The sequence below is a fragment of the Castor canadensis genome, chromosome 4 (genome assembly GCF_047511655.1).
Source record: "Castor canadensis chromosome 4, mCasCan1.hap1v2, whole genome shotgun sequence".
Taxonomy (NCBI): Eukaryota; Metazoa; Chordata; class Mammalia; order Rodentia; family Castoridae; genus Castor; species Castor canadensis.
In genome coordinates, this window is record NC_133389.1 from 182,355,864 (window position 1) to 182,369,886 (window position 14,023).

At 51.9% G+C, this 14,023-nt stretch overlaps 1 protein-coding gene across 6 annotated transcripts in view; it reads left to right on the forward strand.

Moving 5' to 3' along the window:
• The window catches only part of Mlph (melanophilin), a 46,720-nt gene that overhangs the window by 13,331 nt on the left and 19,366 nt on the right, over positions 1–14,023 (forward strand). For all 6 annotated transcript variants that reach the window (XM_074072075.1, XM_074072074.1, XM_074072070.1 and 3 more), the window contains exons 3-8: positions 3,444–3,665; positions 3,836–3,948; positions 8,792–8,901; positions 9,185–9,304; positions 10,506–10,710; positions 12,660–12,784. In XM_074072075.1, the coding sequence (XP_073928176.1) occupies positions 3,444–3,665; positions 3,836–3,948; positions 8,792–8,901; positions 9,185–9,304; positions 10,506–10,710; positions 12,660–12,784 (895 nt within the window). The remainder of the gene's footprint in view (positions 1–3,443; positions 3,666–3,835; positions 3,949–8,791; positions 8,902–9,184; positions 9,305–10,505; positions 10,711–12,659; positions 12,785–14,023) is intronic.

Here is a 14,023-nt window from a genome sequence, read left to right on the forward strand (position 1 = left end):
GCCCAGCAATATTTTCTGTTTCGTTTTTTTTGGTAGGATGATGACTGCTTTTGTGGTGTGGTCAAAAATCATTGACACTTAGCCAAGCTGTTGTTATGTGTCAGGCATGTAGGCCTGACACTTCACCCCACCTCACCATCCTCTCCTCCTCACCCCTCCTCTCCTATCCGATCTACTTGGAGGTCCCCAGTGCTTGGTTAGAAAACTGAAGTGTGACAGCTTCTGATCTCCTAGACTCTGTCACTTGCCTGGCCTCTGCTCCTGGCTCTGTCTTTTCTTCAAGAGTCCCAGACCAGTGGCTGGGCCTTGGTAGAGGGTCTCATGGCCCTTACTGTGATGTGGGTGATGACAGCTGGACACCATACACTATCTCCTGGTCTGTGTGTGAATGGTCCTAGCTGAACATGGCGCACCAACTTTCAAATGTTGACATATTCCATAACTTCACCACGAATCTCCTCAAATCTCTGGGAGCAGGAAACTGAAGCTGTCAGCAAAATTTGAATTTGTGTCTGCAACTGTTAGTTTTGTTAGTGGCAATAAATACTGTAGCTCTTTTACTTGAGGTGGCAGCTTTGTTTGGGTGTTTGGTTCTGGGTTTTAGTTTTGTTTTTGTGGTACTGAGCCTCACACATGTTAGACAAGCACTCTATCACTTGAACCACATGCCCAGCCCTTTCTGTGTTTGTGTTTTGGTTTTGGTTTTGAGATAGTGTCTTGCTAACCTTCCCTGGGCTGGCCACAAACTGAGAGCCTCTGCCCTCTGCCTCCTAAGTAGCTGGGATTACAGGTATGAATCTTCATACCCGGCCTCACTTTGCTCATTTTTGAGAAAATACCTGCCAAAAACACCTGAATCAGAATTGTTCATCACTCAACGATTTATTCAAGTTAAATGGAGTTTGATGATAAAAGTTCCTAGCTCAGGGCCCATTCAAACAACTGCCCCATTGTTTCATGGAAACATCCATGGTGTACACTTCAATATTCAGCAGAAATGCCTTATGAACTCTTCCCTCAAAATACTAAAAAGGCGTGTTCTCAGGGACCCGATTCAAGATTAGTAACTTTTACTGCTTCACCAGGCTGTACTAAGTGAAATCTGTTCTTCTTTTCCTTCACAGTGAAGGGGACAGTGACTGCCAGTGTAGTTTGGTCCCACTGCCTCCACCCTACCGAAGCTCTAGCAGGTGCTTTTGCACCCTGATGCATGTATCAAAGAGGAAGGGGAGCGAAGGACTTCATGCTTCTCTTATGAAAATGACTTTGACCTTATGAACTTTCTTAAAGGACCTTAGGAACCTCCAGCCCACACTCTGAGAACCAGTGTTCTAAATCTGTGGATTTAGTATTCTGCAGTGTAATTGCTGCACATTCCCCTCCATCATCACTGAGAACTCCTGGTCATCTTTCTTTTTATTGGCTCCTCCCCACCTTGTTCAGTCATTGCACGGTCGTGGTCTCGCATCTCTGCCTGTTTCTCCCTGCGTCTCCACCTCCTCTCCCCTTCAGACTATACCTTCTTAGTCCCATTCGGCCCAGCGTGCACACTAGCTTCAAGTCTCTTGCTTCTCATAGTAAATCGCATTCCAGGGGGTCCTTTATTCCTGGGGTGACTTTAACTCATGGCCACATGCTGGACTCCTGCCTGCTGATGCACCAGCAGTGAGCAACATCTGGCCGACCCAGTGTTTGGACAAGTACAGCACATGGCTGGCTCTGGCCCCACCATCCCTGTCCATCTGGAGCTCCAGCTTGGCCCGTGTGCCCAGTGACCGGCAGGTGTCTCCCAGCCTCTCAACAGGGGGTCTCGTCTACCCTCCCTTCCTGTTCTCCCTCTAGGAAGAAGGAGGTTTCAGTGAAAGAACTGAAACAGAGTATAACCACGCCCAAATCCAGCACTTGAAATAAATCAATGTCCAGCCCCCACTTCCCTGTCCCCAGCACTCCTCTGAGCTCTTAGGAGGACTTCACAATGTGCCCCACATTTTGCCAATCTCTTTCTCCTGTGCCAAAGCCTGGGGATCTGCTGTAGATCGTGCATGGAGGGACTGGCTGGGAGAGAGGTGGACAGGCCAGCCTGGAATGGGTAGCCTTTGGTTTCTGGGAGAGACCAATTTGGCAGGAGTGGACGTGGAGGTGGCCGGGCCTTCCCACCTGGCTCCAGATGTCACATGGTTCTGTCTGAGCAGACACTCGGCCTTGCTGGTGCAGGCAGGTGGATGACAGTATTCCTTCCGGGTCCCCACAGCTGCTGGCACACATTCTTGTTGGTTTCAAAACTATGACAACTACGTTTTGGGTCTCCATGAGTACAGTCGTTCTACTTTGCCCACAGAGGGAATGTTCTAAGACCCTCAGGAGATGTCTGAAATGGTGGATAGTACCGAACCTTGATACAGACTATACCTATGGTGAAGTTTAACTCGTAAGCTAGGCACAGGAAGAGATTGACAACATAACTAAAAATAGGTGAATTATAACAATATGTAGTAATAAACGTTATGTGAATGCAGTCTCCCTTCCCCCTCAAGGTGTCTCCTGCATTGTACTTCTTTCTCGTGTTGACCGTGGGTAACCAAAACTGTGGGTTTGTGAGGAACTCTTGTGTTTCCATGAATGATTTGGAGAGAGAAAGAGCCAAGTTCAGCCAGTGCCACTTCAAACCAGTCTCAGCCTCTTCACCCCTGTCATTTGTGGGGTGTCCCCATCAAAACTCAGAGAGCCTCAGAGTTCTCAGGAGACAATGACGCCCAGTGTCTCATCGATTGTTGTCACTAAGAATGAGCTAATTTTATCTCACCTAAAACTGAAAAGATTACATTTGGCAGACATTCTCCAAAACCCAACACAAACGGAATGCATTCACTTTCATCTGGGGATGCATTTACCAGTCAGTTCGACTTGGCAGTTTGACCAGGAAGCTGTTATTTAAAACCGGATAGTCTAGAACTGTGGTTTTCCCAGGACTTCCGAGTGCTCGGTAATTCCTGCTCTGGAGCCTGTCCAGCCAAGCATGTAACCCTGCTCCACAGGAACTGCCCCGTGGCCTGGGCACAGCCCCTGCTGGCAGAGACCCAAGGCAATCTGCCGAGGAAATGTCACCTGGCTTTGCCCTCAGGACTTTGTGACCCTGTGGTGGAGGGCTCAGCTCCCTGCCACCCAACCAGGGGCACAGTTGTAAAAGCCACAGAAATGCTTAAGTGAAGTGTCACTTCTTTGAAAAGTATAGGTTTCAGCTCAAACCTACCAAAATTGAGCCCAGCCTATTGGTCTCCCTGCTAGGGGGAGAGTGGGATGTGGAGTTGGCACGGTGGTGACACAGGGTGGCCAGGGTGGTGTGGGGGCTTTTGACCAACTTTGGGTCACCGTCTTCTTCATACAACGAAACCTGTTGCAAAAACAAGATGTCTGTTTATTTCTTGTGTCCATATTTTTCCAAGGGAGTTGAGGGGCAAGATTAAGAAGGAAAGTTCCAAGAGGGAGCTGCTTTCCAACACAGAGCACCTGAATGGGACCCACTGTGCCCGCTGCCTGCAGCCCTACCGGCTCCTCGTGAACCGCAGACGGCAGTGCCTGGAATGCAGCCTCTTCATCTGCAAGAGCTGCAGTCACCCCCACCCCGAGGAACAGGGCTGGCTCTGCAACCCCTGCCACCTGGCCAGGTGAGCCAGGACCTCAAGGTCAAGTGACCCCTAACCAATAGTTTCTGGGTCCGGTGAGTCCCTTTGATGGGGCTAGCTGGAGAAGGGTGGATAGGCGAGCGTGCCCACTGTTTGCACACACCTGTGCAGCCCAGGGGCAGCACCACAGGCCTGTGCTCGTGTCCCTGCAGAGTCGTGAAGATCGGGTCGCTGGAGTGGTACTATGAGCACGTGAGAGCTCGATTCAAGAGGTTTGGGAGTGCCAAAGTGATCCGGTCCCTCTGCGGGCGGCGGCAGGACGGGGGTAAGAAGAGGACCTGCTGTGGGCATGAGAGGGCAGGGGGAGAAGGAGAGGGAGAGAGAGTTGATTTTTCTGTCCATTCTTGTTTCTGGCGTCCTACATGAAACTGGCTGCCTTCCGTGTGAGCTGCAAACCCCCGGAACCTGCTGGCCCCATCTGGCCTCCTGGGAATTCCTACTTGTTACCAATAGCTCCACTTTTCGAAATTGTGTTTTTTCCAGAGCTTTATACCAAACTGAGAACTCATAGCCAAGTTTCTCTAGCATGGCTGCTCACAAAATCACCAGGGTGACGTTAATACTGCACCCTCTCCGGGTCCCACTTCCCTGGATGACCAGTTTGGGGGCCTGGACACCCCACATGATCTGATGAAGAACAAGAGTTAGAGAAATCTTTGTTATCTGATCGTTTGTTTCAATGTTTTGGATCCAAGTATGTCTTTCACGATGAACTTGAACTAAACAATGTGCTCACCCTGTTGTCCTCCTTTCAGGCGTTTAGAAAGAGAGGACCTTGGGGAGATGGATGGGGAGGAGACATGAGTTTGAGATTCAAAGGGAAATTGAGCAGGGTTTACAGGAGGATCCAGCCTTGTTCCTGTTACTCAACTTCTAGGGTTCTGCCGTTAAGCCTGGCCAAGCATTAGAGCCAGGGCAGCCCACCAGGCCAGGTGAGTGGGGTCTCAGCATCCTGGATGTCTCCCTGTGCAGGGACCTGAGCCTTGCGAGGGTAGGGGAGTGCCAGGCTCCATTACTTTGCCACATCCAGAGCAGATGTGGGGCTTCTAAGCTGGGTGCCCCACTGTGTCCCCACCTGGTGTGCCCCAAATGCTGTCCTCTGGGGGGGCGCCTTATTTGTGCCTGCCCCTTACAGCTCAGATAATAGAAAGGAGCAGAGGCCGGGCACAGCCAGCCCTCAGGACATTGGCTGGCCCCACACAGGTGTCTCTAAGGCATTGTAGTTCATCATTTAATTTAGGACAGACTACTGAGAGGCACCCTCACCTGTAGCAGCTTTGGCACCCGGAGTCACAGGTGATGGAATGCTTGGCTTCTTGGGTGGTGGAGGGGACAGGGGCGCTGTATGATAAACCATCCAAACCAGGACAGTTTTAAGATTAAAGGATGCCCTAGTGAAACCATGCTATGGCAACAGATGCAACTAAGAGAGCCCCAATGACACAGGAGAGGTCATCATCCTGTTCTTGGGGGCCACTTCCTCATGGCCACCATCACTGCCTCAGGCTGGAGCCCATCAGTTGAGCTGAGGAGCAGAAAAAGCCTGCGGCAGAAAGAGCCTGGCCCAGCCCCTCCATGGGGCTTAGGGATGGAAGGAAATGTACCATGGGAAAAGCTACTGAGAGTCTCAATCTCACACAGCCCCCACAGCCACACTGGACTCCTGAAGGCCTGGACCTCGCTGGGGAGACACTGGTTTCTAGGGGCTGGGTGGGCTCAGGAAACTGCACTTAAAAGGTGCCAGGGTCTCTGAAGCTCAGCCAGGATCCAGAACTGCTGGGGTTAACACTGCCTCCTGTCAGGACCTGTGGATTTCAAATTTGTCATTGTGAAGGCCAGGATGGGGCACTGCAGGACAACAGAAACCAAAACACTGTAGCCTTTGCCACACTTCCCAGCAGCTGCTCCCAGCCCCAGCCGAGAGGGATCTTGGTTGCCCCAGGTCTGTGTTCCCCCTTTCTATACTCCTGTAAATACATTACAACAGTGTGCAAGGAAAAAGGGGATGAAATTGGGTATACTTTAATACTTTTTAAAAGCTATGAAATTTCTAAAAAATGATTAGAGTTACTCTTTTGAAACCTAAGCTGACCAGAGCATGCTACAGACCTGGTGCAGCTGGTAGACAGATGCTGGGGGTCTTCCCTGGCCTTCAGAGGGAGGCCTATTTCGCGGCCTTCCACACAGAGCATAGGCTGTGCACAGGAGCAGTCTCAATGCAGACAAAAAGGACACTGGCCCTTCCCCAGGCGCCTGGCCATCCCCTCTGAGAAGGCCCTATGGACCTGCTCAGAACCTTTATTTGCATATAAATTTGCCTAACTAAGAGCAGAGCTCACCCCACATCAACAGCAGGCCCTTATGCTCAGGTGGCTTTATTTTTCCTTTCTCTCCCATCAGGTGAGGTCAGGAAACCCCTGTTCCATGTCAGGAACATGGGAAATCCTTTGGATTTTTTTTAGCATGACTTAATCGGATACATGGACTGCATGGCTCAAACCCTTGTCCCCAGTACAAACAGACACCATGAGCCATAACTAAAAGGATCCCAGAGGCCCTGAGGGCTTCGCTCCTCACCTCACTGACAGGCACTGTCTGCCTCCCAAGTCCCTGCCCACTCACCCACCTGCCTCCCCAAGGTGCAAGTGGAGTCCCTGGCTCAGGGTCTTCTGCCTGGATGCTCCGGGGAGCTTCTGTCTAGTTGGTGTCCAGAGAACAGGAGCAGTTTCAGGCCTGCTTTCTGAGTCCACCATCCAACATCTGTCTGCTGAGTTTATAAAAACAGCTGTCAGAGTTCTGACACAGGCAGTCACAACCCCTTTGAAACTTGGCAGTTTTAATATTTGAGAGAAGTTATTTCAGTAAAGAATAAGCCAGACTGCTGTGCCCTGTCTCCTACTAGTTAGCCCATATCCCATAATCCCATAACCACAAGGCACATAGCAGGTCCCATGTCCCCCCAGCACCTTCTCTACATAGGAACAGAGCTTCATGCAGGACAAGCAATGAAAGCACATTTGCACACTGACCTCAGCTATCCGTTACAGACTTCTTTCAGACATCCAGCGCTCTCAACTGGTTGATTTGTTCTCTCTCTGTTATAAATGGAAAACCAGGCAATGAGACAGACTTCCTCGGCCCATGTGTCAGGTCACTGTTGGGTTAGGACACAGCTTGAGAAACCAGAGCAGTCAGAGTGAGGCTATTCATTCACCTTAGAATGTCCCCCTGTCGTGAAAATGCCAAGGAGCCTGTGCAGAACTCCTGGATGGATGATGGATGGACACACGTCAGGGCTTCATCCCAGGAGACGGAAACACACCTGTTGCAGAAACCGTTACAGACAGGATGACTGGCCAGCGAGAATAAGACTCAAACCCAGGTGGTTGGAGGAAAGGAAGGTTTATCACGCTAGCTGGCCAGCACCGAGACATCTCCAAAATGGCGCAGGCCCCGCGCTCAGGGTGGTTGAGGTTTTTATACTGAGAAAAGCAGCAGTAAGCAGGGAGTGCAGAAGCAGATTTGGCTGTTAGCTGTTCAAGGTTACAATATATCGTGTCAGCACAGCTGTGGACAAAGGTCACCCACAGTTTCTAAAAAGATAGCTGGATTCAGGGCCCCAGCTAACAGGAAAGGCTTTACTTGTCTTTGGTTCTTTTCCCAGCATTGATCTTTCTCTGAGTTTCCTTGTCACACTAATGATGGGTCCAGTGCATTTGCATGAAGTGGTGACTCTGCTGTCCCCATTCAGAGTCGTCCAGGGAGGCTGGCAGTGGTGCCTCTGGAACTGAAAGCTGCAGGGGAAGAGCTTCCTGCAAAGGCACTCGGGGCCTGAGACCAAGCCCTGAAATGGTGGAGGGCCAAGCCGGCCACAGGGGGGTGTGGAGAGTGGGGAAACACGAACCTCCAGGAATTGGCTAGAATGGCGTTGACTGAGAGGGAAAGGGAGACTGCAGGAACCCACTTCCACCCTCACTCCAGGGCTTGGGGAGCAAAGGGCAGAGGCTGATTGGAGTTAACAGAAAGGAGACCTTGGAGGGGAACCAGTCCTCAATGAGGGAACACTGCCAGCTGCTGCCTGTGTTTGAGAGCACTGAGGCTGCACCAGCTTCAGGGTGAAGGGCCCTTGGCTAGAAGCCACAGGAAGGAGCAAGTCCCTTCTTCCTCGCTCTCCCACTCGCACCAGCTGAAGCAGAGCCTGCAGAGGGCAGCATGCAAGGCAGAGATGCACCCATCACAGAGCAGGATGTGAGGGGTCAGTGTCAGCTGCAGACAGGACAGACCCCTCCAGTGGTCCCGGGTCCTTTTGCAGCCGACAGAGCACCGTCTAGTGTACCAAAATGTCCTGATTGTTCACACCCAAGTCCCCTGAGATGCAGAGACCCATGAAAGGGAAACAGGGCAAGGGGGGGTCCTGTGGCCAACAAGACCTGGCTGGTCCCAGAGGCCTGAGCTCCACCAGGACAGCTGAGGCCTAGAGCTCCACCAGGACAGCTGAGGCCTACAGAGGCAGATGATCCACCAGGACTTTCACCTCTGAGACCCCGGGACTTGCTTACTGGATCACTGTCTGCAGTGACCTAAGGAAATGGAAAATAGGCTAGGCAAGTGTGAAGAAAAGAGAAGATGGGGGTGGATGGACATTCTGGAAAGGCCAGGCCAAGGTGCTCAAGGTAAGGAAGAGGAACTGGAGGACAGAGGAAGGATCTGGGGAAAGGGGCTGAGATGAAGAGGACTTGTTTTATGTTGTCATTTCGACCAGTTCTGACAGATGCTTTGATAGGTCTTTGAAAGGCCAGCAGAGGGCCTTGCCTGGATGTTCCTCAGTGAATGGATGAAGGGATGGATGAATGGATTGATGGGGGAGGATGGATGAAAGGACAGGTGGATGGATGGGTAGAAGGTGAATGAATGGATGGACAGATAGATGCATGGATTGATGAGGGTTAGATGGATGCATGGATGGATGGAAGGAAAGGAGGGAGGGAGGGGCTGGAGGGAGAGATGGGTAGATGATGGGTGAGTGGAAGGATGAATAGGTAGACAGAAAAATGGTCTCATGCCAGCCTGGCTGTCCCTGGGTGGACTCATGCAGCTGTCTTTTGCAGGTGGACCTGAACTGAGCCTTGGAGACAGAAGTGGAGAGAGTGAGCACACAGACCAGGATGGAGAATGGAACACAGAGGCAGATGCAGAGTTCCAGGCCTTGTGCAGCAAAGTAAGTCCTCCCTCAGTCAGCCCCCTACCAAAGCAGCACCCAGAGACCTCCTGCCATTGTCCCTCAGGGATCAGGGGACAAAGGTTTCCCGATAAGGTGAACTCTGCCAACACCTGCCCCCCCCCCCCCCGACCACGTTGAGGCTCTTTGGGTTTGTTTCCAGGGTAGGAGGTGGATGCCCTAAGAGGAGGGGGCTGGGTGGGGCTGGGGCTTCAGGGAGATGCTGGTTGTCCCGGATCAAGTTGACCCTGACTCAAGTCTTGCTCATCTCATACCTGTGAAGAAAAAGCGCCTTCTCTCCTTCCATGACTTGGACTTCGAGGAGGACTCAGACCACTCCACACAGCCTTGTTCTCCTCCCCTGAGCCTGTCCTCAGTCCCTGCAGCAGCACACAGCCTGCAGGTCAGTGGGCTCTTGTGTCTGGCTCCCTCCCAGGAACCTGAGCAACAGGAACCTGAGCAACAGAAGGTTGGGCCCCAGGTTGGGGTGGCAGTCTGGGAAGCAGGGCAGGATGACCACATGGACATACTAGTCTCTCAGGGCAGGGAGTAGTTGGGGGGCAGGAAGTGAGAATACAAACCCAGAATCCTCGCCCTCTCCCAGGGCTAGGCTCTCTGGAGACTGCACAGGCAGCTTCTGGGGAGCTGGGCAAAGCAGGAGCCTGAGTCTGGGTATGTGAGTCAGGAGCCCAGGGTATAGCATCCACACTTGGCCCAGAAATAAGGCCGAAGCTCTGTGACTTGGGGGGGCAGAACAGTGTCTACGGTGGAGCCACCCAGGGCCTGGCATTGTGCTGAATCTGTCTCACTGTAGGGCATTGTACACTTTATAGCCCAAACTAGGCTGATCTTCAAGTGAAAGGGGCTGCTCTTAGCATTTACTACAGGACACCAGCACCTGCAGCTGTCCAGGTTAACGGGCCTGGTGGTCACTAGCCATGTGACCAGGCCACATCCCCTCATCTAGAAATGGCTGGTTTTCTGCCCAGGTGGGAGCAGCAGACAGCAGGGCAGGACCCTTGGGCCACAGGTCCTGCTCCTGGTTCAGATCAGACTGGAGTTTGCACTTTTTGTGACCTCCAGGCTTGGGAACCACTTGTTTCCTGTTCCCACCCCAGCTGTAAGGCTGCTGTGGCATGTGGCTTCTGGAAGCCACATCTGGTTCCCTTGAGGAATGCAGAGACCCCGCTGCCTAGGCAGGTCCAGGTTGCAGCCAAGAGGCTCAGCAAATCCTACCCACCTTCCCAGTTCTGACTTTCAAGGATTATTAAAGTAGACAGAATAGTAAGGTAAGCAATAAATAACTCTCCAGCCTGTGTCCTCACTGCTGTGACTCTGGGTGAGCCCAAGGGGCCATGTCAGAAACACTTCAGTCCCCTGTGTGATGCCTGGCTAGGGTGTCATCAGGAGCCCAACATCATAGACCTGTGTTGCAGAACAGGCAATAGATGTTTGGGCACAGTTCCTAAAAATGAAGACAACTGAGTTGGCCACAGGGTGTCTAGTATTCAGTCAGCCAAACGATACCTGGGGAGACCCTCAGGCTTGGGCTAGAAAGAGCCAGTTCCTCAGAGTCACTAAGGTTGATGGCCTTGTGTGCTCAGTCCCTCTCAGGTGAGCCCCACGCAGAGGATGTCACCTCCCAGGAGGCTGAGGTCCTGGACGAGGAGGACTCAGGGGTTTCCTGGTGCCACCTCCAACCAGAAGAGCAGCCAAACAGCCACTCGCCTTCCAGAGGGGACACCCTTGCTGAGCTGTGCCTGCCTGGAAACACACACAGGATGACCCTAGGGACCACTACTGTGCCTGGTGGGTGCCCTTGGTATTCAGGCGGGCTCTGGGGTGGGGGTCACTGAGAATCCTACCCCTGTACCCTGATTCATGCAGACACTGCGTGACCAAAGGACCCCCTTCTTCAGTGTTAACTGTCCAGCGTGTACTATCCTGACAAGTGCCACGGACCGCTGCTCTCCCTGGGCTGTGTACTTCCCTCATGACACTCAGACAACACCAGTACAGGATCTGAGTGATCCCCTAGCTCACTGCTGCTAGGAGTAGGAATGGGGACTTGCAGATTTTCTCAAAACAGATAGGGTCGCTGGTCACCCTGACTGCCAGACAGGCCATCTCCACCAAGTCCAAGACTGCACTTGGGGAACGACAGAGCAGGCCCCTTTTAAGTGCCTGTAGCTCAGGAATAAAAGAACCTAAATTAACTCCATTTCATTTTGTCAGACAGTTTTGCTTCACAATGAAATCCCCAAAATGCTGCCTTTTCCTAAGCCCCAAGGAGCGTGTGTACGCAGGGTCCAGGAGTTCAGATTCCTACTATAGTTAGAGCAAATCAGACCATAGTGCCAGCAAGCCTCACCATGTGCCTCCCTGGACTGCAGCTGTGATGCAGGGAGACCCTTCCAGTTCCCATCTCCCCTGTCTTTATACTGGAGGGACCGTGACTTCATGGTCCTCTTAGTGATTAAAATCCTGAGGGCTTTGGAAAAAAGTAAGGCTCCCCACCCCTCCCCCAAGGAAAACAATGAATAAATGAATCTACATTGACCGGTCATAGGATCAGGACCCTGGAGGTCTTCTTGTTCCCTCCCATGATCACAGGAGGCAGCAGGAAGCAGAGGCACGAGACTGTGCAGTGCCCTGCAGCAGGCATTTCTGAGCTTGAGCCCAGCTGGCACGTGTTCTTACACACAGCAACAGCTCTTGGATGGGGAATGCATTACAATGAACACAGGGAGTTTGCTTGGAGTGCCCCATCCGATGGAGCAGCAGACAGTCCGCAAGGGCTGACATGATGCCCTGGAGACTTGTTTGGTCACAAGGCCCCCCACTAGCCGTGCATCCCATCCCATTGGAGAAAGGGGATTAGTGGCAGCTAGCCCGCCCATTGTTGCAGGCACTAAACAATGGTTGTATCACAAAGTGTGATGAAACAACAGACATGCGATCTTCCCCACCCACACTGGGGCCAGGAGTGTAACGAGGTGCAGTGTGTCCTCAGCACAGGGTCTCCCAGGCTGTGTGGGTGGGGCTGCATTCTCACCTGGCCACCCCCATGCACCTTCAGGTTACTGGCAGGATGCACAGTGCACCTCGAGTGCAGGAACAAGGTGCCGCTCTGCACGTGCTGAGAGATAGCACACGTGCCGTGCGGGGCCCTCCATGCCAGGTCACCTCCTTCCCCCCGCCTCCCTGTGGTGCCATCAGGCCAAGTAGAGGTGTGTCAGGCAACTTTGGTGAGGACTTGGTGACAGTGGGGTCGCCTCTCCTTGGAGCCCTGGAATAAGCATTCCAAGCCACACTGCAGAGGCCTCTGGTTCACGAAGGTCATGCATCGTGTGTCCAGAATGAAAAGTAACTGGCAATGGCTGTGCAGGTGTGGAAAGGCTTCTGAAAGTCACGGCCATTTGTGGGAACCTAGGAACATCCCAGGCCCCCTCTGCCCTCCCCGCACCCGGAATTCAGTGTTATTTGCAGTTCAGAATTTCACATTTGCTTTGCAAAAGTGCCAAGCATGTCAGTTCCACAGGCCCCATCTTGAGACAGGCAGGGGCTGCTTTTTGCAGAGCTCTGGATGAGGAGGGACCTGCTCCATTGTCACTGAGCCTTCAGAACTCAGGCAAAAACGTCAAAAGAGCGTAATGATGGCTGTACTTCCTCCATGCTTTCCTTCTTCACTGGACAAAGTGTGTCTGTTGCTCTCAGCTTTTCACTCCTAGAAATTCAAACCCTCTCTTCCTCCAAAGGCAGTGGGCAACTCCCCTCACAGTACCTGGCCGACGTGGACACCTCGGATGAAGACAGCATCCATGTTCCCAGGGCAGCCTCCCAGCATTCCAGGCGGAGAGCCCAGGCTGCAACTGAGAGTCAGGTAAGAGGGCGCCAAAGAGTTCACCAAGTCACCTTAGAAAAACTGCAACTTTCAGTACTTTCAGACCATAAAATTACCTATTTCATGGAGCTATGTTGTCAAAATATGTAACTTTTATTCAATTGAATTCACTTAATATAAAGCTAATCACTTTAGTACAACTGTACCTTAAAAAATTAAGAATAAGCCTGGCATACTGAAGCATAGGAAGCTGAGGCCTCAACTTCAAGGCCAGTCTCGGCTACATATTAAGACTGTGTCTCCAAACAAACTTTAAAAATACAGTTAGCATCTGGTTCAGCAATTACAGTTCAGAGTATATCCCCAAAGAATTGAAAGCAGGGACTCAAAGAGACAGGTGTGCCCTCAAGTGCGTAGCAGCATAACTCACAATAGCAACCTGTGCGTCCAGCCACAGAAGAATGGATGAGCAAAATGTGGAAAGTAGAGCAGTGGAATATTATTCAGCCTGGAAAAGGGAGGGAATCCTGACAGTCCTGCTGATGCAAATCATCCTTTATGCCTCCTTGGAGTCACTCCCTAACTACTTCCTGATTGCATGCCCCATCTCTGGAATTCTTTCTCCTTATTCATCCCTAGTAACTGTTACTTACTTCAGCTACCATGTTCCCTTCATTATGGCCACAGATCTGCAAGTGAGGGGAAGTGACCAAGGGCCTGCCAGCCGAGCAACATCCCGCATGCCAGGAAGGAGCCAGGCAGCCCATTGCAGGAGTTGTCCTCAATGGGTCACCACAGGACCCTGGGAGGAAGCCCCTTGGTCTGCCCCACAGACCAGTGTTTCCAAACCCAGGACTTTCAGACACAGCCGTGGGACCTGAGAGCACTTGAGAATCTGTTTTCCTGGGTTAATCCGGTGGTCATTTGCCTATCGATTACCAGTATATGCACTTTGTATTCATGGTTACCACTTTCTGGAAAGACTTTGTTGGTGCTCCAGACGGCCCAGACGCAGACTTGGTTTCCCCCAAGAAAGCATTACCAGTGACAGAATAGCGTGGTTCCATTACTCCCTGGCCTGTGTGCAAGCTGAAAGCCCAGGAGCTCACACCTGTCTCCCCACCATGCATTTAAGCACACGAAAGTCCACATGGAGCCCACGAAGAGCCAGGCATCCAGGCTGTGTGTGATGCTGCCCTGACTAGCAGTCATTGCTGTTGGGGAAGAGAATTTTTTTTTAAATCACCCTAATCTTTTGCCACTCAGAAACTTCTTCAC